The sequence below is a fragment of the Microcaecilia unicolor genome, chromosome 7 (genome assembly GCF_901765095.1).
Source record: "Microcaecilia unicolor chromosome 7, aMicUni1.1, whole genome shotgun sequence".
In the NCBI taxonomy this organism is placed as follows: domain Eukaryota; kingdom Metazoa; phylum Chordata; class Amphibia; order Gymnophiona; family Siphonopidae; genus Microcaecilia; species Microcaecilia unicolor.
The window spans coordinates 103,418,809-103,445,193 of NC_044037.1; the positions used below are offsets into that span (position 1 = coordinate 103,418,809).

Here is a 26,385-nt window from a genome sequence, read left to right on the forward strand (position 1 = left end):
ATGGCTAGAGGAGAGGGCAGGGGAGAATGGAGAGTTGCTGGACATGGAGCGGAGGGCAGGGGAAAGAAGAAAATTGCTGGACATGAATGAATGGAGCGGAAAGGGGAGAGTGGAAATTTGCTGGAGATGGATGGCTGGAGGAGAGGGCAGGGGAGAATGGAGAGTTGCTGGACATGGAGCGGAGGGCAGGGGAAAGAAGAAAATTGCTGGACATGAATGGATGGAGCGGAAAGGGGAGAGAGGAAATTTGCTGGAGATGGATGGCTGGAGGAGAGGGCAGGGGAGAATGGAGAGTTGCTGGACATGGAGCAGAGGGCAGGGGAAAGAAGAAAATTGCTGGACATGAATGGATGGAGCGGAAAGGGGAGAGAGGAAATTTGCTGGAGATGGATGGCTGGAGGAGAGGGCAGGGGAGAATGGAGAGTTGCTGGACGAATGGATGGAGGGAGGGAGGGGAGAGAAGTCAAGAAGGAGGTGCACATGGATAGAGGGGATGGAAGAGAGGAGAAATGCTGGACATGGATGGAGTGGAGGGCAGGGAAGAGAGGAGAAATGTTGGACAAGGATGGAGGTAAGGAAAGACAAAGGAAGGAGATGCACATGGATGGAGGGGAAGGGAGAGAGGAGAAATGCTGGACATGGATGGAGGGAAGGGAAGACAGTGGAAGTAGATGCACATGGATGGAGGGGAGTGAGGAGAAATGCTGGATATGGATGGAGGGAAAACTGCTGAGTTTAAGGGCTGGTTTGGAACACGTTGAGGGCAGATACTGAAACTCGAGGAAGGATAGGGGCAGGGCTACAGATGGTAGACAGGACGCATAAGGACACAGGAGTATGGTGGACATGGTGAGTGAAAAAATATCAAATGGAAAGAAGACACTGCGTAAAACAGAAGACATTGGGATCAAAGCGAATAGATCAGACAACAAAGGTAGAAAAAAGTATTTTATTCAGAATTTATTAATTTGAATATGTCATCTTTTGGAAATGTGCATCTGTGATATTTTGCATGTAAGTTTAAATTTTTCTGGTATTGCTGCATGCTGAGTCTGACTTCTTGAGTTAACTTTCCAGTTCAGTATTTTGCCTTCATATTTTTTGATTTTTAGTTCCTTGTGTCATGTCTGTGGTGTCATGTGTTTTTCAAGTGTGATCAAGGTGCAGTATTCTGCTAGCATGTAGTATTCGCAGCCCTTTTTGTTTTGCTTTTTTTCACGAGGTAGTGTATTGGTGTTTTAGAGCCTAGTGTAATTACAGTTCTGCCTTTTCAAGCATAAGGTTGTAGCTCATCCTGTCCTTGGAATTAGTGCTGTTATGGTTTTAAAGATATGAGTGTGTTTTTGCACAAGTTTGTGTATAGCATTTTGCAGTGGAGAGATTGTGGGATAATGTAATTATATTTAAAAAATATCAATTTTTCCATTAAGTATGTATGTGGTTATACTGATGCAGGGCAGCTGTTGGGCAGACTACTTAGAAATCCATCATCAAGTGAATTCTTAGGCATTATTTTGTAGGATCCCAAGAGACACTACTCATACTTATATAGACAGTGCGTGCCCACCCATATTAGCTCTGGGCCCACCCAAAATCTCAGGTCTGGCTACGCCACTGGTGAGGGGGCTGCACTCATGCCCCCAATAACCCCACTGGACCACCAGGGATACAGGTAGGCCCAGAGGGAGGGGCCTGCATAAGTGCCGGTGCCCAGCCTGCCAAAACTTAGCCCCCGATATTCAGTGCCAGTACCCGGACATGGTCCAGCATTGAATATCTGGGGATACTTTAGCCGGTGATGACTGTTGCCAGCTGAGTATCAGGGGGTTAGTGCGCATCATCCTAGCACCTAATTTCAGTTCCTTTTCTTGAATTTACTCCTAAGTGTCTCGCTTTCCCCACATCAGGTACAAGGTTAGGACTAGATGTTACACCACTTCTTAAGTAGCTGCACTGGCTTTCAATCGAACTCAGAATAAAATTTAAGATTCTATACAGCAAAAAGTCCTGCTTATCTGGCATTTCTAACCATTCCCTATACTCCATCTCGCACTCTCCAATCTCATAATGACAATCGACTTGTTCTACCCCATCCATCTAAAGGGAGATGGGAATCAACAAGATCCAGTGCTTTTTTTAACCTTGCACCTGCACTCTGGAATTTTCCTCATCATCATCTCCGTTTTGAGAAGTCATGTTCTAATTTTTGAGTTTCTTTGATGACCCATTTCTTTCACCAAGCATTTGACAGCTACTAACCTGGGCTACTTTTACCTGTGCGGAAGGACCGGCCCTGGGTCCAAGCAGGTCCAGTCTGGGAATGTTTGACTTTTTATTCTTTGTGATTGAATATTTGTTCTTTCCTGTTAACCAATGGAGTTCCTTTCTATTTCTTATTTTGTGTATGATTTTATCTTTCCACTTCAATTTGATGTCGAATGAAGCGGTTAGTAATTGAATAAACGATACTAAAGTATGTTATTGCATTAACTGTTAACACACATTATTAGTAAGCAGTTCCCTTTGCATGAAATGGGACTTGTAGTAGATAACATGTATTAATGCATTTTAGCACACACTATCATAATAGCAGGCATTAATAAATCTGGCCCTTAGATTGTAAACCCTCTAGTGAAGTGAATTACCTATTCTACCTGAATTGTTACTCACCTTCAGCTCTGGTTTTGAAAAGGTGACTAATATATCCAAATACAATCCAATTCAGTAAATGTCCCTACATAGTTAGGATATACTTTGTGTTATATGACTGCTCTGTGAAAACCATATTAACCTAGTCAGTTTACTAGATAAAAATCCCTTCTTTTTGCACTCACTGCAGAATGACAATGTAAAACAAAGCTCAGGATGTGTTTTGATATCATGTTATATTATGCATATATACTCTTACTGTTACTCACATGGCCATTCTGGTCTAGCATGTTATTGGTAACTTTCAATTTGCTGAATGAGACAGGGCGGCACATCCAGTGGACCCCAGGGGCTGGGGACTCTGGATGCAAGTACAGCCGTGCAGGCAGCTGGGCCTCAGCCTTTCCATTCTGCTGCCAGCCCTCAGCACCACCACGCCACTTATAGCGGTTGCTATCTGCGGGCAGCGCCTCCACAGTCAACACATAGAGAGCAAGAGGATCCAGACCTGAGAGAGACACGCAGAACTCTGGGAACATTCGCCTGAAAAGAAAAAAAGGACAAGGGGGAGAGAGTCATACTGGTCCCCTGACCCCTGCTTATCTCCTCCCAGCTTTCTTCCCTCCTAATTTTGCTCTGCTTGTCTTTCTCTATCTTTCTCCCTCCCCAGGGCAAAGACAATGCAGGCTATTATATACTTTAGGACAGGAGTGGGCAAACTGCAGCCCACAGACTGAATGCGACCAGCCATTGGATTTTATGTGGCCCATGAGACCATAGGAAGTATAGACAGAAAATGTTATTAACCAGAGTTTTGGCAATTTTAAATACTGTATTTCACAATTATTTTCAGATTAGCCACTCACAGTTTGTTTCTATCATTTTAGTTAAAGTTTTCCTTATTTATTAATCACAGAAGGTCTGTAGAGCTCTCTGCATTTCCAGTTCTGACATTACATAATGTTGCAGCCTGCCAGGGATAGTACTGACATTCATGCAGCCCTTTGTGTATAATTTGGGTTACCATATTTTCCCCAAGAAAAAAAAGGACACATACCCCATCCCTGTCACACCCCCACCCTGCTGCATCACACCCCACCCCCTGTCATACTCCGCCCCGCCTCCTTTCACTTTGAGACCCCCCCAAAGCCAGATTCCCTATCGCTTCCCCCATGCTATCCCCTCCCCAATTTTCCAGCCTCCCTCCCCTCTACCCACATGACTCCACTCGCTACCCCTCCCTTCCTGTACCTTACTGTTGAGCCCTGGTGGTCTAGCGGCCTTTGGGGCAGGAAAGAACACCCTCTTTCCTGCCCGGCACAGCTGTAAACCTCTATTGCTCCCAGCACCGATTCAAAATGGCTGCCGAGAGTTCAAGCAGTGGCCTTGCAAGACTTCTGCGGAAGTCTCACAAGGCTGCTACTTGAACTCTCGGCAGCCATTTTGATTCGGCGCTAGGAGCAAGAGGAGGCTACAGCCGCGATGGGAAGGAAAGGGGGGGCTCTTTCTTGCCCCAAAGAGGTCGCTAGACCACCAGGGCACCACACTAAGGTAGGGGAGGGGAGGATAGGAAACTCCTGAGGCCTCCTGTCCCCACCCCGCCAGCCTGCCTGTTCATCCGCAAATCCAGACAAACGGGCAGCAGGCAAAACCCACCCAGATGCCCGGCTATGTCCTCAAAAAGAGGACATGTCTGAGTAAATCCAGCCATATGGTAACCCTATATAATGGTTGCCCTCCCCTGCCCTAAGCAAACCTGCAGCCTTGTGTCTCCTTCCCCCCCCCCCAATTAGTTTCTAGCCCTCTTGGGCCAAACAATCATAATTAAACCACCCCCCCTGGCGAAATTACACCCCCCCCCCCCCGGGGTGCAGCGCGACCCCCCCCCCCCCCCCCCCCCGGCGAAATGACAACCCCCCCCCCCCCGGGTGCATTTTTACCTGCTGGGGGGGGGGTGCCGCGCGCCTGTTGGCTCCGAGTCCGCTCATTCCCTGCTGCTCCCTCTGCCCCGGAACACGAAGTAACCTGTTCCGCGCAGAGGGAGCAACAGGGAGGGAACGAGCGGACTCGGCCAACAGGCGCACGGCATCCCTCCAGCGGCATGCACCCGGGGCAGACTGCCCCCACCGCCCCCCCCCCCCCTTGGTACGCCACTGTCCTGCAATAGTTTGTGTGACTCTCAGGATTTATTGTTTCTCTTTGACTGCAGCCATTGTTCCCTCTAAGCTGAGCAGGAGTCCTCCAACTGCATTGCTGCCAGTAGGGGGTGGTGCTTCCATATTGTGTTTTCAATCACTAGGGACAGGCAGGTTCCCTGGAGTCCTGCAGAACTTGCCCGTCTCTCACTATTGAAAATGTGATAGTGAAACAGCACCCTCCACTGATAGGACTGTAGGTGGAGGACTCCCACTCAGCTGCTCTTTTCTCCCCCCCCCCCCCCCCCCCCCCCCCCACAGAAGCTGTTGCCCTAGGCAACTGTCTAGTGCTGCCTAATAGTTATACACACCCTGTCCCTCCCTCTCATTCACCCTCATTCCCTATCACACAAAAAGCAGCCCCAAATTAAATTATTTTAGGAAAACAAAGAGTGCCTCCAAGAGTGGAGCAAAGAGGGCCCCACTCCTTGACATTAGTAGCACATTACAGAAGCAACCCCAAATTAGTAGGAAGAGCCTAAGCTGTTTCTTCTGCCCCTGGAACAGATGTGGTATCTGCTTACCTGCCGTTTTTTGTCACTATCATCTCAGTGCCCACACTGCAGAACTTCTCCCAGAGCTCCCTCTTCTCCAGCGTGGCCACCTGGGGCTCTGAGATTGGACGAGGTGGCAAAGGCCAAAGTGGAGAGAGGACTGGAGGTACAGTGATACCCGCCTCATGAGGGCAAGGACGATCCTCCCCCCAAAAACAGTGAGAATAACTGCAGCCTTGAGCAAACAAGAAAGGAAACACAGAGACGTGAAATCAATGTCACAGAATGACTCCCAAATTCATTTCTACCCTGTTGTTCCCCTCGCTAGACCAGTACTGTAGCATGATTTTGCCTTTAGTCCATTTTAAAGGTAATAAATAGAAATAAAACAAAACAAAGGAAAACAAGGTGGTACCTTTTTTATTGGACTAATTTATTTTCCTTTGTTTTATTTCTGTTTTATTTCTATTTATACTTAGAAAGGCACACTTGTACAGCTCTGCCAGTGCACCTCAGTCCTGCTGTAAAGCACCCCTGCTACTCCAGTACTGAGACCCACATACAGAGCTCTGCCAGTTCACCTCAGTCCTGCCGAGCAGCACCTCTATTCCAAAACTAAGAGTCACAAACAGAGTGTATGGTAGGTTTGAGGTGCATTGGTACAATAGCCCCTGTTATTCCAGTACTGAAATCTACATACAGAGGCTCTGCCAATGCACCTCAGTCCTGCTGTACAGTGCCCCCTAATCTAATCTATTTATTTATAGACAACGTAATCCATTGCTATTCCACTGCTGAGACCCACATACAGAGCTGTGCCAAATGCACCTCAATCCAGTTCTATTGCATCCTTTCCAAATGCTGCTTTTGTTATCCACTTCCTCCCTTCACTTACTTGTTATGGATGGAAACAGATGTGTGTTCGGAAAAGATGCTGGGGAGCAGTAAAAGCTGCATCCAGCTCTCAGGTATCCCAGCTTTGGAGTTTCAAACATGACCCACTGCCTTTGGGTTTTAAGAAAGAAAAGAGGCTATTCTTCAAGTCCAAGGCACCCACTGACCTTTTATAGTAAAAGTGCAAAGGCTTAGATTGTGCTGGGGACCACCCCAACTGAGCTCCATCCCCAGCTGTTCCAACAGCTGGAGAAACAAGAACATCAACTTCTACAGCCTGCTAAAAGAAAAAAGAGGGTTGGGGCCCCTGCAAGAAATGTTTTTCAGGGTGTTAATGATACCATTAGGAGTCTTAAATGAAACACAAACAGAGGAGGGGGGGAAGAGAACAAAAGGGTAGGATACGCCAGTAACTCTGTCATAGAACCTGTGAAAAGAAAAGCTGTCTATTTTTAAAAAATGACATAATTCTACATCACATAGGAGCCGATGCTACAAATTAAGGCCAGCGGAAAAAGGGGTTAGCCCTGGATTTGTGCACACGTTATATAGCGCCGAATGCTCAGAGGGCTCGAGCGCTGGTGCTAAAATGTGCACCAAAGATGACTACAAACGTACAAACATGTATAGAATGTTTGTACGTTTGGGAAGCTCGTCAGGTGCCCTTGGCCTGGATTGGCCGCTGTGGTGGATGGGATGCTGGGCTCGATGGACCCTTGGTCTTTTCCCAGTGTGGCATTACTTATGTACTTATGTTAAATTATGCTAATGAGGTCAGAGGGTACCCAATGCTCAGAGAGATGCACTGCAATGCACAGAAGCAAATGATGGCCTATAATGCCGTAAACTTTACCGCTAGCTCAGAGGTCTTGCAGAACGTTTTGAGGACAGAATTTCTTGGCAAAATGTCACATTGAACTGCGGGTTTTGTCTTATTTCACAAGCCGAAGGAAGCCTGTAGAAGTTTGAAGTGCAGATAGTGAGAAGCAAACGTGCTGAGTCCAATCACAACTGAAAGTGAAAGAACATATTGGTGCCTGTTTTTCTGCACTTAAATACAAACCTTTCAAAAATGTCAAGTTCAACCAATTTTTTTGAATGGCTCACATTAGATAAATATAGATGGCCCATCTAGTCTGCCTTTGCTCAGTAACCACTAGCTCCTCCTTTTCCAAAGGGATCCCACATATCTGTCCCACGCTTCCTTAAATTCTTTGTCTCCATTACCTCCACCAGGAGGCCATTCCACGCATCCACCACCCTTTCCGTGAAAGAGTATTTCCTTAGATTCCTCCTAAGCGTATTTCCTCTCAACTTTTTCCTATGCCCTCTCATTCAAGAGTTTTCCTTCATTTGAAGAAGGCTGACCTCCTATACATTGATGCCACTGAGGTAGTTAAACGTCTCTATCCAGTGGCGTACCAAGGGGGGGAGCGGTCCGCCCCGGGTGCACGCTGCTGGGGGGGTGCCGCGCACCAGTCAGCGTCGTTCGTTTCCATGCTCCCTCTGCCCCGGAACAGGAAGTAACCTGTTCCGGGGCAAAGGGAGCATGGAAACGAACGACGCTGACCAGCACACGGCACCCACCCCAGCGGCGTGCACCCGGGGGTGAGGGGGTTCTTTCACCGGGGTGGGGGGGTGTTCTTTCACTGGGGGGGGCACGCTACACGGGGGGACACTGCAGCTGGGGGGGGCGGGGCGCATCGGCGATCCGCCCCGGGTGTCAGCGCCCCTAGGAACGCCACTGTCTCTATCAAATCCCCTCTCTCCCATCTCTCTTCCAGCGTATACATGTTGAGGTTCTTAAGCCTGTCCCCATATCATTCATGATGGAGCAGTGACAATCCTAGGTCGGCTGCCACCCGGGGCGGATCGTCGAAGCGCACCCCCCCCCCCCCCCCCCCCCCGTGTGTGCATACTTAGTTGCTGGGAGCGGCCACGTGGCTCTCGGCTCCGCTGGCTCCCTGCTCCCTCTGCCCCAGAACAGAAAGTAGCCTGTTCTGGGGCAGAGGGAGCAGGGAACCAGCGGAGCCGACAGGCATGCAGCTGCTCTCTGCACCCCTCCAGAGGGGTGCACCCGGGGCGGACCGCCCCGCCCTTGGTACGCCGCTGTGATGGAGACCGCTTACCAATTTTGTAGCTGCCCTCTGGACTTACTCCATCCTTTTTATATCTTTCCGTAGGTGCAGTCTCCAGAATTGCACGCAGTGCCAACATGTGCTTGAGCTTCCATTTTTTGTCTAGGCATGCACAGAAGAGCTGTGCTTACCGCTAAAGCTTTATGCGCATGTGCCAGGATCATTCCTCCCCTACTTTCGGTTTACTAGCTCAAATTTACTACATATATCAGTTGCATATGTCTTCCTTTGAGCTTCACTTAGCTATATATTTGCGCTGTTCTTGCATTGTGGGCTTTAGAACCTAGCTTTGAGCATCGGCCTCACAGCGCCATGCACTCCATTAGCGCAGTATAAAAATAAAACAATTCTACCTCTTAAAGTGCCAGCAAACATTATCAGCAATTTATACAAATAATTCTGCCTCACATCAGACCATGCACACTGTCACACATCATTGTGCATAGTATCAATATTATATATATACTAGTAAAAAAGGCCCGTTTCTGACACAAATGAAACGGGCACTAGCAAGGTTTTCCTCAGAGTGTGTATGTTTGAGAGTGACTGTGTGTGAGAGAGAGAGTGAATGTGCGAGTGTGTGTGTGTGACAGAGAGAGAGTGAGTCTGGGTGCAAGTGTGTCTGTGAGAGAGAGAGTGTGTGTGTGAGAGAATGAGAGTGTGTGCAAGTGCGTATGTGAGACACAGTGTGTGAGAGAGAGAGTGTGTTTCACACAGATACAGTGAGTGCGAGAGAGAGAGTGTGTGTGAGACACAGACTCTCTGTGAGACTGAGTGTATGAGACCAAGAGAGTGTGTGAGTGACTGTGTGACACATAGAGAGTGAATGTGATACAGTGTGAGACATAGAGTGTGTGAGAGACAGTGTGTGAGAGTGAGAGAGAAAGACATTGACTGTGAGAGAGAGAGTGTGTGTGTGACAGAGATACCTCCCCCCCCCCCCCCCCCTCTGGTGTCAGGCCCGCCCTCTCTCTCTCTCTCTCTCTCTGATGTCTGAGCGTTACTGTGCAGGATGCTGAGCTCTGGCTGTGCTTCAAGGAACTGACCAATCCTATTTAATAGAATGCACCTCCAACATTCTGAAGCCGAGAAACCTCGTGTGGTTGGTCACTTCTGCTTGTGACGAACCCGGAAGTACGTGATGTCAATTCAGGAGATGAATACAGAGAGCAGGAATGCCTCAGCCATGCAGTCAGCTTTAGAATGTTGGAGGTTCGTTTTATTATATAGGATATATCGCATACAACATAAGCAACACTATGTAAAAATAAAATGTGCACAACTGGGGCTAGATTCAATATATAGAGCCAAAAGAATCAGTGCCGAAAAAAGCACTATGCTATACGCCGCGCTTAAAGTTAGGCATGGTTTACAGAATTACGCTTACACCCTGGAATCGTGCCATTTGTACCAGCTGAAACGTGGTTGAAATGTACATACCTACATTAGGCACATATCCGCGTTATTCTACAACAATGTTTGTTAATTTTAGGAATACCCCCGTTATACCCATGAACCTCCCATTTCCATGTTCCCTTTTTCAGATTGCGAGTAAATTTTAGGTGCAGATCCCACACCCTAATTTGCATGCGTGAATACCAATTAAATCTAATTAGTGTCAATAATTGCTTGTTAAAAAGCCAATTATTGGTGCTAAATAGCTTGTTATTACAAGCTAATTACATGCCAATTGGGCACATGCCCAAATTTGCTCATACATTTTTAGGCAACGTTATCGAATTAGGGGGTTAGGAGGGCAATATTATAACTGGGTGCCTCAATTTAGGTTCCACAATGGCATGTGTTGAGCACCAATTCTGTAATGGCATCTGGGCAAACCTAAGCCATATAGAATTTAGTGCATACTGGCATTGGTGCACCTATATTTATGTGACCACTTATGCCAGGTCAATTAAGAACATAATAGCATAGGAATAGCCATACTGGGTCAGACCAATGGTCCTTCTAGCCCAGTATCCTGCTTCTAGCAGTGGCCAATCACAAGTAACCCAAATAGTTGCAACATTCCATGCTATCCATCCCAGGGCAAACAGTGGCTTCCGCATGTCTATCTCAATAACAGACTATGGACTTCTCTAGGAACTTGTCCAAACCTTTTTTAATCCCAGATACACTAACCGCTGTTACCACATCCTCCAGCAACGAGTTCCAGAGCTTAACTAATTTTTTAGTGAAAAATTTTTTTCTCCTATTTGTTTCTAAAATATTTCTATGTAATTTCATTGAGTGTCCCCTGGTCTTGGTACTTTTTGAATGAGTGAAAAACCAATTCACCTCCACCAGCTCCACGCCACTCAGGATTTTGTAGACCTCAATCATATCCCCTCTCAGCCATCTCTTTTCAAGCTGAAGGGCCCTAACCTCTTTAACCTTTCCAAATATGAGAGCATAAGTTTCATCCCCTTTATCATTTTGGTCACTCTTCTTTGAACCTTTTCTAATTCCGCTATATCTTTTTTGAGATACAGCAACCACAACTGAGCGCAATACTCAAGGTGAGGTCGCACCAGGGAGCGATACAAAGACATAATATTTTTGTTCTTATTTTACATCCCTGTCCTAATAATTTCTAGCATCCTGTTTGCTTTTTTGGCTGCCGCCACACACTGACCAGAAGATTTTTTTTTTTGTTACATTTGTACCCCGCGCTTTCCCACTCAATCAGGGGCGTATCTGCGTGGGGCCACAGGGGCCTGGGCCCCCGCAGATTTCGCCCTGGACCCCCCTACTGCCGCCGTGGGTACCTTTGCTGGCGGGGGACCCCAACCCCCACCAGCCGAGGTCCGCTTCCTCCTGCCGTCACTCTGTGCTGCTGTTCAAAGAAGCTGCAAGCTGAATGCAGTTTAATTCGGACTGAGTCTGACGTCGCTGCTGCACGTTGTACATGAGTCTGACGTCCTGCACGTACAACGTGCAGCAGCGACGTCAGACTCAGTCCGAAACTGCATTCAGCTAGCAGCTTCTTTGAACAGCAGCACAGAGTGATGGAGGACAAATCCCAATGAACTTAAAAAACCTCGCAGCGGCAGGAGGAAGCGGACCTCGGCTGGTGGGGGTTGGGGTCCCCCACCAGCAAAGGTACCCACGGCGGCAGGGGGGGGTTGGAAATGGCGGAGGCGGCGGCGGCGGCTGAGGGGGCTATAATGTGCCCCCTCACTCTGGCTTCGGCCCCCACTACCGCCGACTTTCAGATACGCCCCTGGGCTCAATGCGGCTTACATATTGTATACAGGTACATATTTGTACCTGGGGCAATGGAGGGTTAAGTGACTTGCCCAGAGTCACAGCGTATTGTCTACAATGACACCTAGATCTTTTTCTTGAGTGTTGACTCCTAAGGTGGACCACAGCATTAGGTAACTATGGTTTGGATTATTCTTCCCAGTGTGCATCACTTTGCATTTGTCTACATTAAATTTAATCTGCCATATAATGCATGTCACTTTTATAAGTTACATGTGTACGCTGGCACCATGTCCATGGCCTGCCTATGCTCTGCCCACACATGTACGCCCCCTTGCAGTTATGCACCATAGCTATCTCAAAGAATAACATGTAGTGAACTTGCACGTGTACCAATTAAAGCAGAATTTACATACACAAGAAACGCGTGACTGTACATTCCCATTTACAGCATTGCCCTTGTACCCCCTAATGCTATAATCTTGTGTAACATTTCTGCCCTTTACTTGCAAAATTGCACATGTAAGTTATAAAATACTGGCACTTATATGCATAACTTCATTGGCAAATTAGGCACTAATTGATACTAACAACCAATAATTGGCAATAATTGGAATTGTCACTAATTGGCATTACTTTGCAGTAATGCACATAAAGCAAAGATACTTTTTATAGTTTTCTCAGTAAATAAGACCGAGAATACTATAAGCTCCTGTATTGTTCCATGGTGTGACTTCACCTTGAGTATTGCATTCAGTTCTGGTCACCATATCTCAAAAAAGTATCAATGGTATCAGTATGCTTTTTTATGAGGTCTGCGACCTCCTCCACCTTTTCTCCAAAAAGGTTATCCCCCCAGCATGTGGCATCTGCCAATCTCTGCTGGACCATGGGGTCCAAGTCAGATACACGCAACCATGAGAGTCTGCACATCGCTATACTCTGAGCAGACATCTTAGATGCCACATCAAAAGTATCGTTACCGCCCCTGGCCAAAAACTTAAAACATGTCTTCTGCTTCTTGGCCAGCTGGCGATGAGATTCGGCCTGCTCCAGTGGGAGAGAGTCTGCCAAATTAGTCATACTGCGCACCAAGTTACTCAAGTAAAGGTTCATGTAGAGCTGGTATGACTGTATTCAGGATATGAGCATAGAGGCCTGATACATCTTCCACCCATCTTCCACCAAAAGAGTCCAGGGTTTGAGCTTCAATTCCTGGGGACACCAAAGCAAAGTCTCTAGAACTTCTGCCCCTTTTGAGGGAAGATTCCACCACTAGGAAATGATGAAGCAACTGTGGCCTTTCAAACCCAGGGGAACTCTGGTTCAGATACATGTCTATCTTCTTGGGGAAGACAGGGACTGACAGAGGAGACTCCAAGTTCTTCATCTGAATGTCTCACAAGATCTTGTGAAGCGGGACCATCACAACCTTTCTAGGAGGAGAGTCATAGTTTAGGACCTCGAACATCTCAGCCCTGGGCTCATCCTCTGTCTCAAGATGAATAGGGATAGCAGCTGCCATCTCTCTGACAAAAGACAAGAGGGACAGGTTCTCACATGGAGATGTTAGGGATGCCATAGGACTCCTCCTCTAAGAAGTACTGTGGAGCCTTCTCAGACACCCATGAGCTTGCCGTATTGGTATCAGCAAAGAACTCCTTATGGGAGGGCTGAGACTGAGCCTGCCTTAACAGAGAGAAACAATGTCTTTGTCTAGAAGGGCATCAAGGTGTAGGGTCCACCCTTGACTCCAGCAAAGCTTTTTCCATCAACGTCGATGAGGTGCCAGCACGGGTGGCTGTAGACACCAGTACCACATGTGGCACTGGTATCGGAGACCTCTCTGCAAGCTGAAGGCTTTGCAAGGCAGCAGGCAGAAGCATGACTGTTGCAAGCACCCCAGATACTGATACACTCTGTTGAAGAAGCCCCGCTAGATGCTCCTAGAGCATGGCCCAGACGCACTCATTGAAGGCCGACATCAGGAAAGTCTGGGGCATCAGGTCAGAAACAGCCTACTGAACCATTGGGGTTGGTGTAGGTGCCTGGTCCTGGTGCATGGAGATCTCCGCGTTGGCGCCTCCTCGATGGAGGGAGAGCACTCCTTCCAGCTCCGACACTTCTTGGAGATCGGAACTCTCTGTGCCCTGGTGTTTCCGGCACCATGTGTCGAGGAGGATTGATGATTGTGTTTCTTGGCCTTTGCCCAGTGCCAACCATCGACACTCCTTGGTGCCAATGAGGATGATGTCGAATCCCCACACATCCTCGGTGTCGGGTCCAATACTGATTGGTCCCGGGGTTCTGCATGGTGGCCGTCATTGAGGCAGGTGGAAACCTGTTCGATGCATGCCCATTCCCACTGTCAGAGATGGGTCTAACAGGAATGTGGACTGATGCACTCAATGTTGGTGCAAGTGCCGACACCGATGTTGATGCCGACGTTGACAATTTAGACTGAACTCCACAACTTTTCTCTCTCTGAACCTCTCTCTGCAAAGCCGGGTTCTTTTCTGCATACACAGGCAAAGAAGACAGCTGGAAGGGATATGTTCAGGCCCCAAACACTCCAGACACCATGAATGGGTGTCTGTTCTAGATGTGGTCTGATTGCACCAAGCACAGAACTTGAAGCCACTGGGAACCTTTGATGACATGGAAGTAAAAACAGTCATGGCAAAGAACTTGATGGTGACTTGAAAAAGGGGCAAAGCACCAGAAAAAGACAGGGGAAAACTCCCAACTGATGCTCAGGTCTAAGAGGGCCTATAGAGCTTGAAAAAAATCAAGGAAACTTAAAAATGGGGAAAAACTTACTAAAACAATAAAGGGAGGGGAAAAAACACCCAGAAGGCAAAACCAAAATAAAGCAGGATAAAAATCCTGCAGGGAAGGCACTGCAAAAATCTCAAAAAGTGATTCACGCACCAGATGCTGTGAGGAGCCGCAGACAGCGCATTCTCTCCTCAGTGAATGAAGAGAAACTATTGGTCCCGTATTCTCGCGGCTTGTTAAGTACTGTTAAAAATGCTGATTGGCTTGTTGAGCCAATTAAGTTACGCGTGTAGTTTTAGAATGCACATGGTTTTCAGCGTGCAAATCTAGGCTCCATATATAGAATCTGGCCCATAGTGCTTAACTGCAAGGGGGCGTGCACATGGGAGGAGCATGGGCAGGTCAGGGGTGCTAAGCTTATATAATCATGTTAGTTATGTGCGCAACTGTAACATTGAGTGGCCTAGTGGTTAGAGTACGGGTGGCCAGTTCAAATCCTACTGCTGCTCCTTGTGAGCTTGGGCAAGTCACTTAACCCTCCATTGCCTCAGGTACAAACTTAGGCTGTGAGCCCTCCTGGGACAGAGAAATATCCAGAGTACCCGAATGTAACTCACATTGAGCTACCACTGAAAAAGGTGTCAGCAAAATCTAAATAAATAAGTAAATTTACACCACCAATTAACATGGTGTAAGTGAACACTCCCAAAACTTGGTGGGTAAATGTATAACAATATTTAGAGGCATAATTGCTGACATAGAATTTGTTTTTAGCATGCAGCATCTCAGCACCTAACTTTAGGCGACCTGTAGAGAATTTACCTCAAAGTGCTATACAAAAATAATATAATTCTACCTCACACGGTGCCATGCAGAGGGATTAGCACTATTTAAATATGAATTACGGGGTTGACATCTTTACAAACTTCCACAGGCACTATCCAGATGGTGCAAATGCCGAAACTAGTTTTCTAGATAACAGCAATTTTTCAATACCGTTATAACTCCCAAGTGTAACCAGATACGCTATCCGGATAGTGCTAGCCACTCACCGCAATATCTGGATCATAGCTGCCACTAAATATCCGGATACAATGGTGAGTGGCCTGCACTATCCGGATAGCGTATCTGGTTACACTTAGAAGTTATCACTGTACGTGATAGAATTATATTAAAACATTGCTTTTTGTTAATGTTACACCAATACTGCACACAAAGGGCTGTGCTTGATGTTGTGTCAGGCAGAATTACTTGTATAAATTGCTGAGTGTTTGTAGAATTTTTATTTTTAGACAGCACTAATGGTGTGCATGGCACTGTGTGATGTTTTTTGTTCATGAAGGCCAGTGCTTAAAACACTGTCTGCCATATCTCAATATAGAGGCTGGAGTGGAGATATGAATCTAGCTGTTTTGGACCTGCCTCTGGTCCCTGCCTGTCCAGCTGGAAATTGCTGTGGTTCTAATATAACTGGGCTCCTCAGCTCAGCTTCCTTTTCTGTCACACATTGGTCTTCCAGAACTTTGTTCTCTTTTAAGATTAGTTTTGTTTCTTTCTCTAATCTCTCCCACTTCACATCTGGTGTCACACTTGTAATGAGGGGTTTGATGTGTTCTAGAGACCATGAGGTGTGGATTCTCACCCCCTGTCCAAGCAATCTTGGGAGGATTCTCACACCACCAAAGCCATGGAGAGAGGCAAGCACATCTACAGGCCACATGAAAGGCCCCCTACTTGCTCCCCCCAGGATATTTTAATAATTTAACACAACCACCACAATGACCCCCATCACCTCCCTTGCCAGAATAATTCTGTAAAAATGTATTTTAAACTTTTGAAGCCCCATTTTTAACAAGCCAATTATGCGCCGGTCTTGCAATCCAGAGGTGGCCGGTTCAAATCCCACTGCTGCTCCTTGTGATTTTGGGCAAGTCACTTAACCCTCCATTGCCTCAGGTACGAACTTAGATTGTGAGCCCTCCTGGGACAGAGAAATATCCAGAGTACCTGAATGTAACTCACCTTGAGCTACTACTGAAAAAGGTGTGAGCAAAATCTAAATAAATAAATAAAAAGGCTTGTTGAAAATTATCCACCTTAAAGGAGCCTAAAATTATGCATGGTTTAAAAGGAAAATATTATTGTACTTTTCCCCAAGTAAAATGACTGTATCTGCAAATTTGACAGTAATGTACAGTTTTGAAAATTGTTCCCCTTACCTTTAAATATAAAGATGTCAGTTACAACCCTAAAGACAAAGTGGGAGTAGACCACACAGAGCCATAAGTACAACCCTGGCCGCCTTTCTGGACAGACTGGATGGGCTATACTGGTCCTTATCGGCTGTCATTTACTGTGTTATCATGTTACTGTGGTTAATATATCTATCTATAAAATCTGCTTAGATCGTCTCAGCTGTTGACAGGAGTCAAGGCATGCATGCAAAGCCCAGTGTGGGACTCGGGGCGTAGCCAGACCTTGAGATGGGAAGAGACCAGAGCCCAAGGTGGGGGGAGGGCACATTTTGGTCACTGCCCCCTCCCGCTGCCTCACCATCCCCAACCCCCGCCAGCTGAAGACTTCATCCAGCGCTGGTCTTACCGGAGCCGCCACATTGCCTGCCCTGCTCTCTCTTCCCCTCAGGTCCAGCACACTCCTTTTAGTGAAACTGAGCATGCTCATTTTCACTAAAAGGAGTGTGCACAATTTGGGGGAAGAGAGAGCAGGGCAGGCAATGCGGTGGCACCACCGCAGACCAGAGCTGAATGAAGTCTTCAGCTGGTGGGGGTTGGGGACCCTCGCCAGCCAACCAGGGGCCCAGAGCAAATTTGGGGGGACCCAGTCCCCCGTGGTCCCACCTAGCTATGCCACTGGTGGAACTGCTTCCAAAGGCTGGAACTCCAGGCCTGCGACTGTACAAAGACATGGGCACACTTGCCCGTCCCAAGACAGAATGACTTCCCATGTCGGGTGGATGCTGGGACTCGAGCCATGGCATTCTACAGTGGGAGGTTCCTGTAGACACCCACTAAACACCTGTGATGGTACTTGTCTATTTATTTATTGAATGGGCCCTACTATAAATAATCCCCCTGATATTCAAAGCGATTTAAGCAGGCAGGAGAGGCTCCTACCCGCTTAAATCCCCTGGGGCCGCCTAACTCCTGATATTCAGGAGCACTAAAGCAGGCAATGCCATTGAATATCACCTCTGACTGCTCACAAAAAAAACTGGGAGGTCAGGGGCAGTACGGGAGACGGCGTTAGGGGGAGATATAGGGGTGCCGGAAATATTTAGTGCCTGACCCGCATAGCTAAGCAACCTAATTTAGGACAGCTCAAAAGCTGTCCTAAATTAGACCACTTAGCATGCAGATGCCAGCACTGAATATCAGTCTGGCACCTGCATAACTTTTTTAAACAAATTTGAGCCCCCCCCCCCCCCAAGCCCCCTTCTGCCTCCCACAACAAAGACCCCTCCTTCCCTCCCTGTCCTCCAGCCCATGGCCAGAAAACAGTCCTCCCAACCCCTCAGTCATGCAGATAGGCCCCCCTGGGCCTACTTCTATCCCTGGTAGTCCAGTTGCAGTCAATGGGGGAGGAGTGTAAGCTGCTGCGAGTGGTCATGGCAGCCATTTTGCCAGGCAGCTGCAAAAGGCAGGAGCGAGGGGGCTGTGCTTCATTCCCCATCAACCCCTACTAGACCACCAGGGATATAGGTAGGCCCAGGGGGGCCTACCTTGATGGCTGGGGAGTTGGGGGTGGGGGTGCAATCCTAGGGGGAGGGGTTATTGCTTTCTGGCCGTGGGCTGGATAAGGGGAAGGGAAAGAGGGGACCTTGCCAAGGGAGGGGCGGGATAGGGCTCAAATTAGTTTAAAATATTTATGCGGGTGCCAGTCCGAGATTCAGCCAGGACTCACAAAACTGTCTCCAGCTGAATGTTGGTTGGGCCCGCATAAGCTCTGATATCATGCCCACCCACATTTAGCCCCCAATATTCAGTGCCAGTGCCCAGACATGGCCCAGCAGTGAATATCAGTGGCTAATTCAGCTGGTAATTGTTTAAAAAAATGCTGACTGCTGCTGAATATCAGCCATAACATTCTTTACCACATGCTATTACTAAATGACCTCTTTGAGGTGGAGACCCTGCTATTTATTTATTTAGATTTTGCTCACAACTTTTTCAGTAGTAGCTCAAGGTGAGTTACATTCAGGTACACTGGATATTTCTCTGTCCCAGGAGGGCTCACAATCTAAGTTTGTACCTGAAGCAATGGAGGGTTAAGTGACTTGCCCAAGATCACAAGGAGCAGTAGTGGTATTTGAACTGGCCACCTCTGGATTGCAAGACCAGGTTTGACCTGGCCACCTCTGGATTGCAAGACAGGTGCTCTAACCACTAGGCCACTCCTCAGCTTGTGCACCAACTTACTGGTTCTATTAAACAAGGAGGGGTGGGATCATGGGCGTAGCCAGACAGCAGATTTTGGGTGCACCTAGTCAAGAAGTGGGTGGGCACCAAGTGTTCTCCCCCCCCCCCCCCCCCAACGTGATGAGGCCAGTATCAGCAGCTTAGGAAGCTTAGACTGCTGAAGCGGAAAGCAGTGTTTTCAGCACCATCAGGGGGAGGTCTTCAGCTGGCGGAGCTTGGGATCCCCACTAGCTAGCACTAAATATGTGCTGCTGTTGGATGGGCCTGAGCCCTAAGTGGATGGGCCCCGGCCCACCCAGGCCCACCTGTGGCTACGCCACTGGGTGGAATGAGTGCTAGGACCAATACAAGTGTTTTGCAGTTGTCTGCCATCTGTTAATGTGTGTGTATGTAGTTACAGAATATATACCATGTTTCAAAATAACAGTGCCCCTTTTAGTTTTCTATGTGACATAAATGGCTGGGTGTACAGTAATAGTATTTGGCTCACAAATAGACAGATAATAGACCTGTAAAATTATCATTCAACAAAACTTCACATAATAAAGGGACTTTTGCAAGTACATTCAAAGTGGTTTACATACTATATACAGGTACTTATTAGTTTATTGTAATTTTTTAATTGTAATTTATTTGATTATTGTAATGCCATATATGCTGGCTGTAAGGAGTACCTGTTGAAAAAACTTCAAACAGCTCAAAACACTGCAGCCAGGTTCATATGTAAAATCTCTCGTTTTGAAAGTGTCTCCCCTTTATTAATCAAATTACACTGGCTTCCCATCAAAGCGAGAATCACCTTCAAATTATGTGCCTTGAGTATTGTGTTCAATTCTGCTCGCCGCATCTCAAGAAAGATATAGTGGAATTGGAAAAGGTGCAGCGAAGGGCGACTAAAATGATAGCGGGGATGGGACGACTTCCCTATGAAGAAAGACTAAGGAGGCTAGGGCTTTTCAGCTTGGAGAAGAGACGGCTGAGGGGAGACATGATAGAGGTATAGAAAATAATGAGTGGAGTGGATGTGAAGCGTCTGTTCCCGCTTTCCAAAAATACTAGGACTAGGGGGCATGCGATGAAACTACAGTGTAGTAAATTTAAAACAAATCAGAGAAAATGTTTCTTCACCCAATGCGTAATTAAACTCTGGAATTCGTTGCTGGAGAACGTGGTGAAGGCAGTTAGCTTGGCAGAGTTTAAAAGGGGGTTAGACGGTTTCCTAAAGGACAAGTCCATAAACTGCTACTAAATGGACTTGGGAAAAATCCACAATTCCAGGAATAACATGTACAGAATGTTTGTACGTTTGGAAAGCTTGCCAGGTGCCCTTGGCTTGGATTGGCCACTGTCATGGACAGGATGTTAGGCTCAATGGACCCTTGGTCTTTTCCCAGTGTGGCATTACTTATGTATCTTTATTTTTCAAATACTAAATGGCACAGCTCCAGACTATATGGTACCATTAATAAACTTACCTCAAAGAAGCACTAAATATGAGGGAAGAAACTATCTCAGACTACATCTCCCAAATTGCAAAAAAGTGATCTACAAAACTGTCCACTCTGCAGACTTCACTTATCTAAGAAACCAAATGGTGGAACTCCTTACCACCCAAAATAAGAAATATACAGGAATATACTAGATTCCACAAAATCCTCAAATCATTCCTATTCAAACAAACCCTCACAAAGAACAACCATATCTCAAACAACTAATTATTACCTGAATTGGTTATTACTCTATTACCATTAACTTTCTCTTTGCTTCTTGTACATTTCTCATTCATAATTGATTTTCTAGATGTTAAACATCCATAGCTATCCCAGTATGTTTATGATGATTGTATTGTAAATTGGATTCTTACAACAAATTACTTTCTTATGCATTATTCTTTGTTTGTATCCTATACTGTTTATTGTAAGCCACATTGAACTCAGACTTGTTTGGGATAATGTGGGATTAGATGTCACAAATAAATATCTGGGGAAATGGAGGGTTATGTGACTTGCCCAGAGTCACAAGGAGCTGTAGTGGGAATCAACACAGTTCCCCAGGATCAAAGCTCACTGCACTAACCACTAGTCTACTCCACTCCACTTTCAAATGTACCCTGGAGGTGTCAGAGCAAGGCAGCATTGGAAAACACTATTAAGCAGATTCGTTTAAACTGTCAGTGCAAATAACTTGAATTCAGTACAATTTTGTATGTAAATTGATTTGAACATAACATTGTTCACATTTATTGTTTTTATTTGTTCATATGATATTTCTAAGTACCTTTATTATGTGAAGTTTACAACAAATATTTATCACACCACGTATATAAGAACATAAGCGTTGTCATATTGGGACAGACTGAAATCCCATCAAGCCCAATATCCTGTATCCAGCAGTGGCCAATCCAGGTCACAAATACCTGGCAAGATCCCAAAATGTAAAACAGATTTTATGCTGCTTATCCTTTTCTTTTGTGAAATTATCCAAACCTTTTTGAAACCCTGCTAAGCTAAATGCTTTTACCACATTCTCTGGCAACAAATTCCAGAGTTAAATTATATGCTGCATGATCATTTTATAGTTTCATCGTAGGTCTTTTTGTGAGTCACGTTGTATTAGTGTACATCCAGCCATATATTGTTATAAAGAAAAATAAAAGGGGCTCTGTTATTTTGAAACATGGTGTGTGTGTGTGTGTATATATATATATATACTGTATATAGTTAGTTAGTTAGTTAGTTAGTTAGTTAGTTAGTTAGTTAGTTAGTTAGTTTCAGAATATTTATTTATTTATTTTCAGAAGTCAGATTGAGGTGTGCCATGGGAGTGACTTAAACTGTGGAAGCCATACGGCCTAACATCCTCAACATCTGATAGCTGCTGACTCTCGTACCCTTCTACTATAACTGAGAGTTTCCATCCACTGCTGTGGTAGAAATGCAAATGCCAAAGATATGTCTAGCAGTGCTCCAATGAACTCCAATTTCTGTGATGGATCTAGCTGAGCTTTGGAGTAGTTTATGATGAACCCTAGCAGCTCCAGCACCTGAGTGGTCATGTGTATTGATTTTTTTTTCTCTTTCCTTTGATGCGCTCTTGACAAGCCAATCATCCAAGTAGGGAAACATGTGCACCCCTAGTCTGCATAGAGATGCTACAACAATTGCTAGACACTTAAGTGACAATTCTATAAATTGGCATCAAGATGTAGTCTCCACAATGGGCACTCTTAGCACCAATTCTATAATGGCTTCAGGTTGCACCTAAGCCATCATAGAACATTAGTGGAAAAGCACATTGGCACGCTGAAACTTAGGCACACCCACTTACAGCTGCTCAATGACTGGTGTAAGTTGACCTGCCAAAGTATGGCATGTAACTCACGCAACAGATAGTATTCTATAAGTAGCACATGTTGCTTGGCCACACGCTTATTGCTTGCTCATACTCCAGCTTATTTTCAAACGAGAAGGCTGGCCATCTTCTGACACACATCGGGAGATGGCCGGCCATCTCCTGAAGCCGGCGAAATCGGTATAATCGAAAGCTGATTTTCGCCGGCTTCAACTGCTTTCCATTGCAGGGCCAGCCAAAGTTCACAGGGGCGTTTCGGCAGGGTATGGAAGGCGGGACGGGGCGTGGTTACGAGATGGCCGGCTTCAGCCAATAATGGAAAAAAGAAGGCCGCCTCTGAGGAGCATTTTGCCGGCTTCACTTGGTCCATTTATTTTTAGGACCAAGTCTCAAAAAAGTGTCACAATTGAGTAGATGACCACTGGAGGGAATCGGGGATGACCTCCCCTTACTCCCCTAGTGGTCACCAACCCCCTCCCACCCCTCCAAAAAATTAAAAATCATTTTTTGCCAGCCTCTATACCAGCCTGAAATGTCATACCCAGCTCCATTACAGCAGTATGCAGGTCCCTGTAGCAGTTTTTAGTGGGTGCAGTGCATTTCAGGCAGGTGGACCCAGGCCCATTCCCCCCTACCTCTTACACTTGTGGTGGTAAATGGGAGCCCTCTAAACTCCCCTGAAAACCCACTGTACCCACACGTAGGTGCCCTCCTTCACCCATAAGGGCTATGGTAATGGTGTACAGTTGTGGGGAGTGGGTTTTGGGGGGGATTTGGGGGGGATTTGGGGGGCTCAGCACCCAAGGTAAGGGAGCTATGCACCTGGGACCAATTTTTTAAGTCCACTGCAGTGCCCCCTAGGGTGCCCGGTTGGTGTCCTGGCATGTGAGGGGGACCAGTGCACTACAAATGCTGGCTCCTCCCAAGACCAAATGCCTTGGATTGGCCGGGGTTGAGATGGCCGGCATTGGTTTCCATTATCGGTGAAAACCGATGCCGGCCATCTCAAACCCAGCCATCTCTGACATTTGGCCGGCCCCAACCGTATTATCGAAATGAAAGATGGCCGGCCATCTTTTTCGATAATACTGTTCGGGACTGCTCTTTGTGGCGCCGGCCATATAGATGTCCGGTGCCATTCAGTTAAGCCCCTCACTATGCCCACAGATATGCCCCCTTGCCTTTTCATGCTAAGCAATTTTGGTGCATACGTATAGAATAGCATCTAGGACTTACACACAAATACAGGCAGCAAAGACACTGTAAGTGCTAGTATTCTATTCCCTACATGTCTTAGATACCAGCTTGTAGAATTGCCCTTTAACATGAATACTTTTGGTGTTGACACGAGGCCATTCGGTGTTGATCTCCAGCCCATTGGAGGAGGAAGCCTCCCTAGCACAATGGAGATTCCTGGTGCCATGACACCCCAGGCTCAGGCCTGACCAAAGGTTCAGTCACTTAAGGCAGGCACAGACTTAGACGTCTCCTGTCGAGTCATAGGAGCCGGCTCTGTGGGTGCTGTGGGTGCTTGAGCACCCCCCAATATTGAGCAAACTCGTTTATCTACCAAAACCCTCAAGCTTTGGGTGAAGCTTGTGATAGGCCTCCAACATTGCTCCCCGGATATGCCGACAAATTTTCTTCACAGTGCTACGCTGCCAGTTCTTGAGATGATATGCAGTCACTATTGCTTTTACTTCGAAACCTTGTTCACACAATATCTGGATTCTCATTTTGTCCATTGCCGACACATTGTCCGTGAGTGCCATTGTGATCCAAAATGCTTTTAAAAGAAATTATCTGTAAATTATTATATTATAAAATACAAATTATTTAAATTCAAGTTATTGTTTACAAAAGTCTACATCACTGTCACATCATTAACAGTAAGATGGTACCCCCTTTTTTTTTTTTCAAATAATGGTAGTTTTATAGTGCAAACACTTTTGAATGTGCATAAATCGCTGGGTGGTCATGCTAAAATGTCTGTAACTTCCACTTGGCACATAAACATAGATAGTAACAACAACGAATAAAGCAGTAAAATTTAATGTTGAAATCCCAAGCGGTTGCTGAGAAAACAGCAAAAAATTCAATTCTAGGGGGTTACTTTTATTCTCTTTTTTTTCTCACCCTATATATAGGATTCACAAGGCTCTGGAATTTGAGAAGTCACAGCTTCCACATCATTCCATGGTGGTCAAATCCATTCTCAAAAAAGCCAAGAGTTCGAAGACTCACTCGTTGGTGCCCCCAGGACTCTGGAGTCTTTTGGAAGTTTTATCAGAATGCTAAGCAGGGCCACCAAGAGACAAAGCCAGGCCCGGGGCAAACACCCCCTCCAGGCCCGCGCGTGCCCCCCCCCCCCCCCCCCCCCCCCCGGCCTGCTTACTTGCTTGTCTTCTCTCTTGCTAGATCCACACTACTGCACAGGGCCTTCTTCCTGTCGTGTCCAAACAGGAAGTACTTTACACAGGAGGCGGGATGCGGCAGGCAGAAGGACCTGTGGCCGGTAGAGCATAGTTAACGCTATAACTCTGCTCTGTGGCACACAGGAACAGAAGAGCCATGCCCCCCTTGGAGGTCGGGCCCTGGGGAATTTTGCCCCCCCCCCCCCCCCCGTCTCCCCCTCTCAGCAGCCCTAATGCTATGCTTACATACCACATAGCTTCTTACCAGCTTATCATGGGCATGCACTTTCAGAACATTTTGCACAGTGTAACCAAGTTTTCTGACATTGTTCACCAGGTAAAGCCCAGCAAACCTGTGAGCTGGAAGCCAAGGGAAAGGAGTGGGGAAAATACATGGGCTGTGGAACTTAATTTGTATACTGAGTCCAGAGCCCCCATAATGGGGATTGGCTCTTGCAGAATTGCATAACTGCAGGCCTCAGACCTCAAACTTGAAGCTCAGGATAAACTTGCAGCCGTGCTGTGCTGTGGAGAGAATCTCTTCAGAGAAAAGATGCAGGAGACTTCTACCCTCATCAGGCAGCACTCAGATGCCCTTAAGACCTTCTCCAGGACTAATGCTCACCTGACCTCCTCTTCCCGGAGGTTTTTCTGTGGAGAGCAGAGGAGGTTCTACTACTCTTACGGTGTAGGTGTCTCCTCCTCTTGCTCCTCCCAGACAACTCAGGGACCTCGGTCTCGACCAAGACAGCAGAAGGCCCAGAAGGCCCAGCCAGCTCCAAAGTCAAAACCAGCACTGGTTTTTGACTGACTTCAGCAGAGCATAAATGTACCAGATGACCTACCAGTAGGAGGGAGTCTGAAAATTTTTGCAACAAGATGGCCCCTTATAATCTCAGAGATACCAAGAGTGACCCATCTCAAAGCAGAAGATTTACCACCACTATGCTGGAGATTTAAGGCCAATAAGTTAGATTTCTTTCGCGGGCCCCAGCCATGTCTTAAACCAGTTCTAGCATATGCACCTTAAGTGTAGTTAGCCTATTTCATTGGGGGGCAATGGATAAATGTCATATTAGTGGTGGAGGGAGAAGTTTATCCCCCTTTCCTAAAATGGGCATTGATTAGCTTACTCTCTCCCCTTCTATTTCTTTTGTTTTTACCTTATCCCTTCTTTCTAGCTGTTTGCTCTTCCCACATCTTTCCTCTCCTCCCTTATTTCAGAAATTTTCCTCCCCTCTCATCTCTCCCCTTCCCCTCTTCCTCACCCTTCCTCTCCTATTGATTTTTTCCATCTCTTCCCTTCTCCTTCTCTCTCTCCTTAATCTCTTTCCTTTTCATTCCTCACACTCACCCTTCATGTCTCTCACTTTCCACCTTCACAGTACACAGTCCCTCTCTTTTCTTTCCCTTCCTCCTCCTGGCACACTCTCTCCTTCAAACCCTTTCTGACACATCATCTCCTCCTTGTCTTTTTCCATCTCTCACTCCCCCTTTTCCTGGAGGCAGTGATATACCTTTTTATTTTGGAGGACCAAATAAACCAAGCTCTGTCCCTGCCTCCCCTCTCCACCCCTGCCTCATGCTGATACTATATGGGTCAAAAAATTGGTAGGACCATGGTCACATTGGGCCATCCCATTTCTTGAATTTTCTGCCACAGCATTAACTGATAGACTCTAGAAGGCACAGCAGGGCCTAGTTCAGTCTTAGTAAAAAAATAAAACTAAAAAGAGAGAAGTAAACATTATTAACTAGTTTCCATAGTGTACAACCCTTTTCCCCATCGTTTTAAACTGAAATTTTCTCTAGAGGTAGAAACTTAACAGCCA

At 46.5% G+C, this 26,385-nt stretch overlaps 1 protein-coding gene across 1 annotated transcript in view; it reads right to left on the bottom strand.

Annotated features, from left to right (window-relative positions):
* LOC115475059 (T-box transcription factor TBX6-like) overlaps window positions 1-6,333 on the bottom strand; it is a 51,316-nt gene extending 44,983 nt beyond the window's left edge. Inside the window, exons 1-3 of the mRNA XM_030210797.1 lie at window positions 6,234-6,333; window positions 5,369-5,573; window positions 2,919-3,192 (exon numbers count right to left, since the gene is read on the bottom strand). Of these exons, the coding sequence (XP_030066657.1) occupies window positions 2,919-3,192; window positions 5,369-5,573; window positions 6,234-6,333 (579 nt within the window). The remainder of the gene's footprint in view (window positions 1-2,918; window positions 3,193-5,368; window positions 5,574-6,233) is intronic.
* Window positions 6,334-26,385: the final 20,052 nt, after the last annotated feature.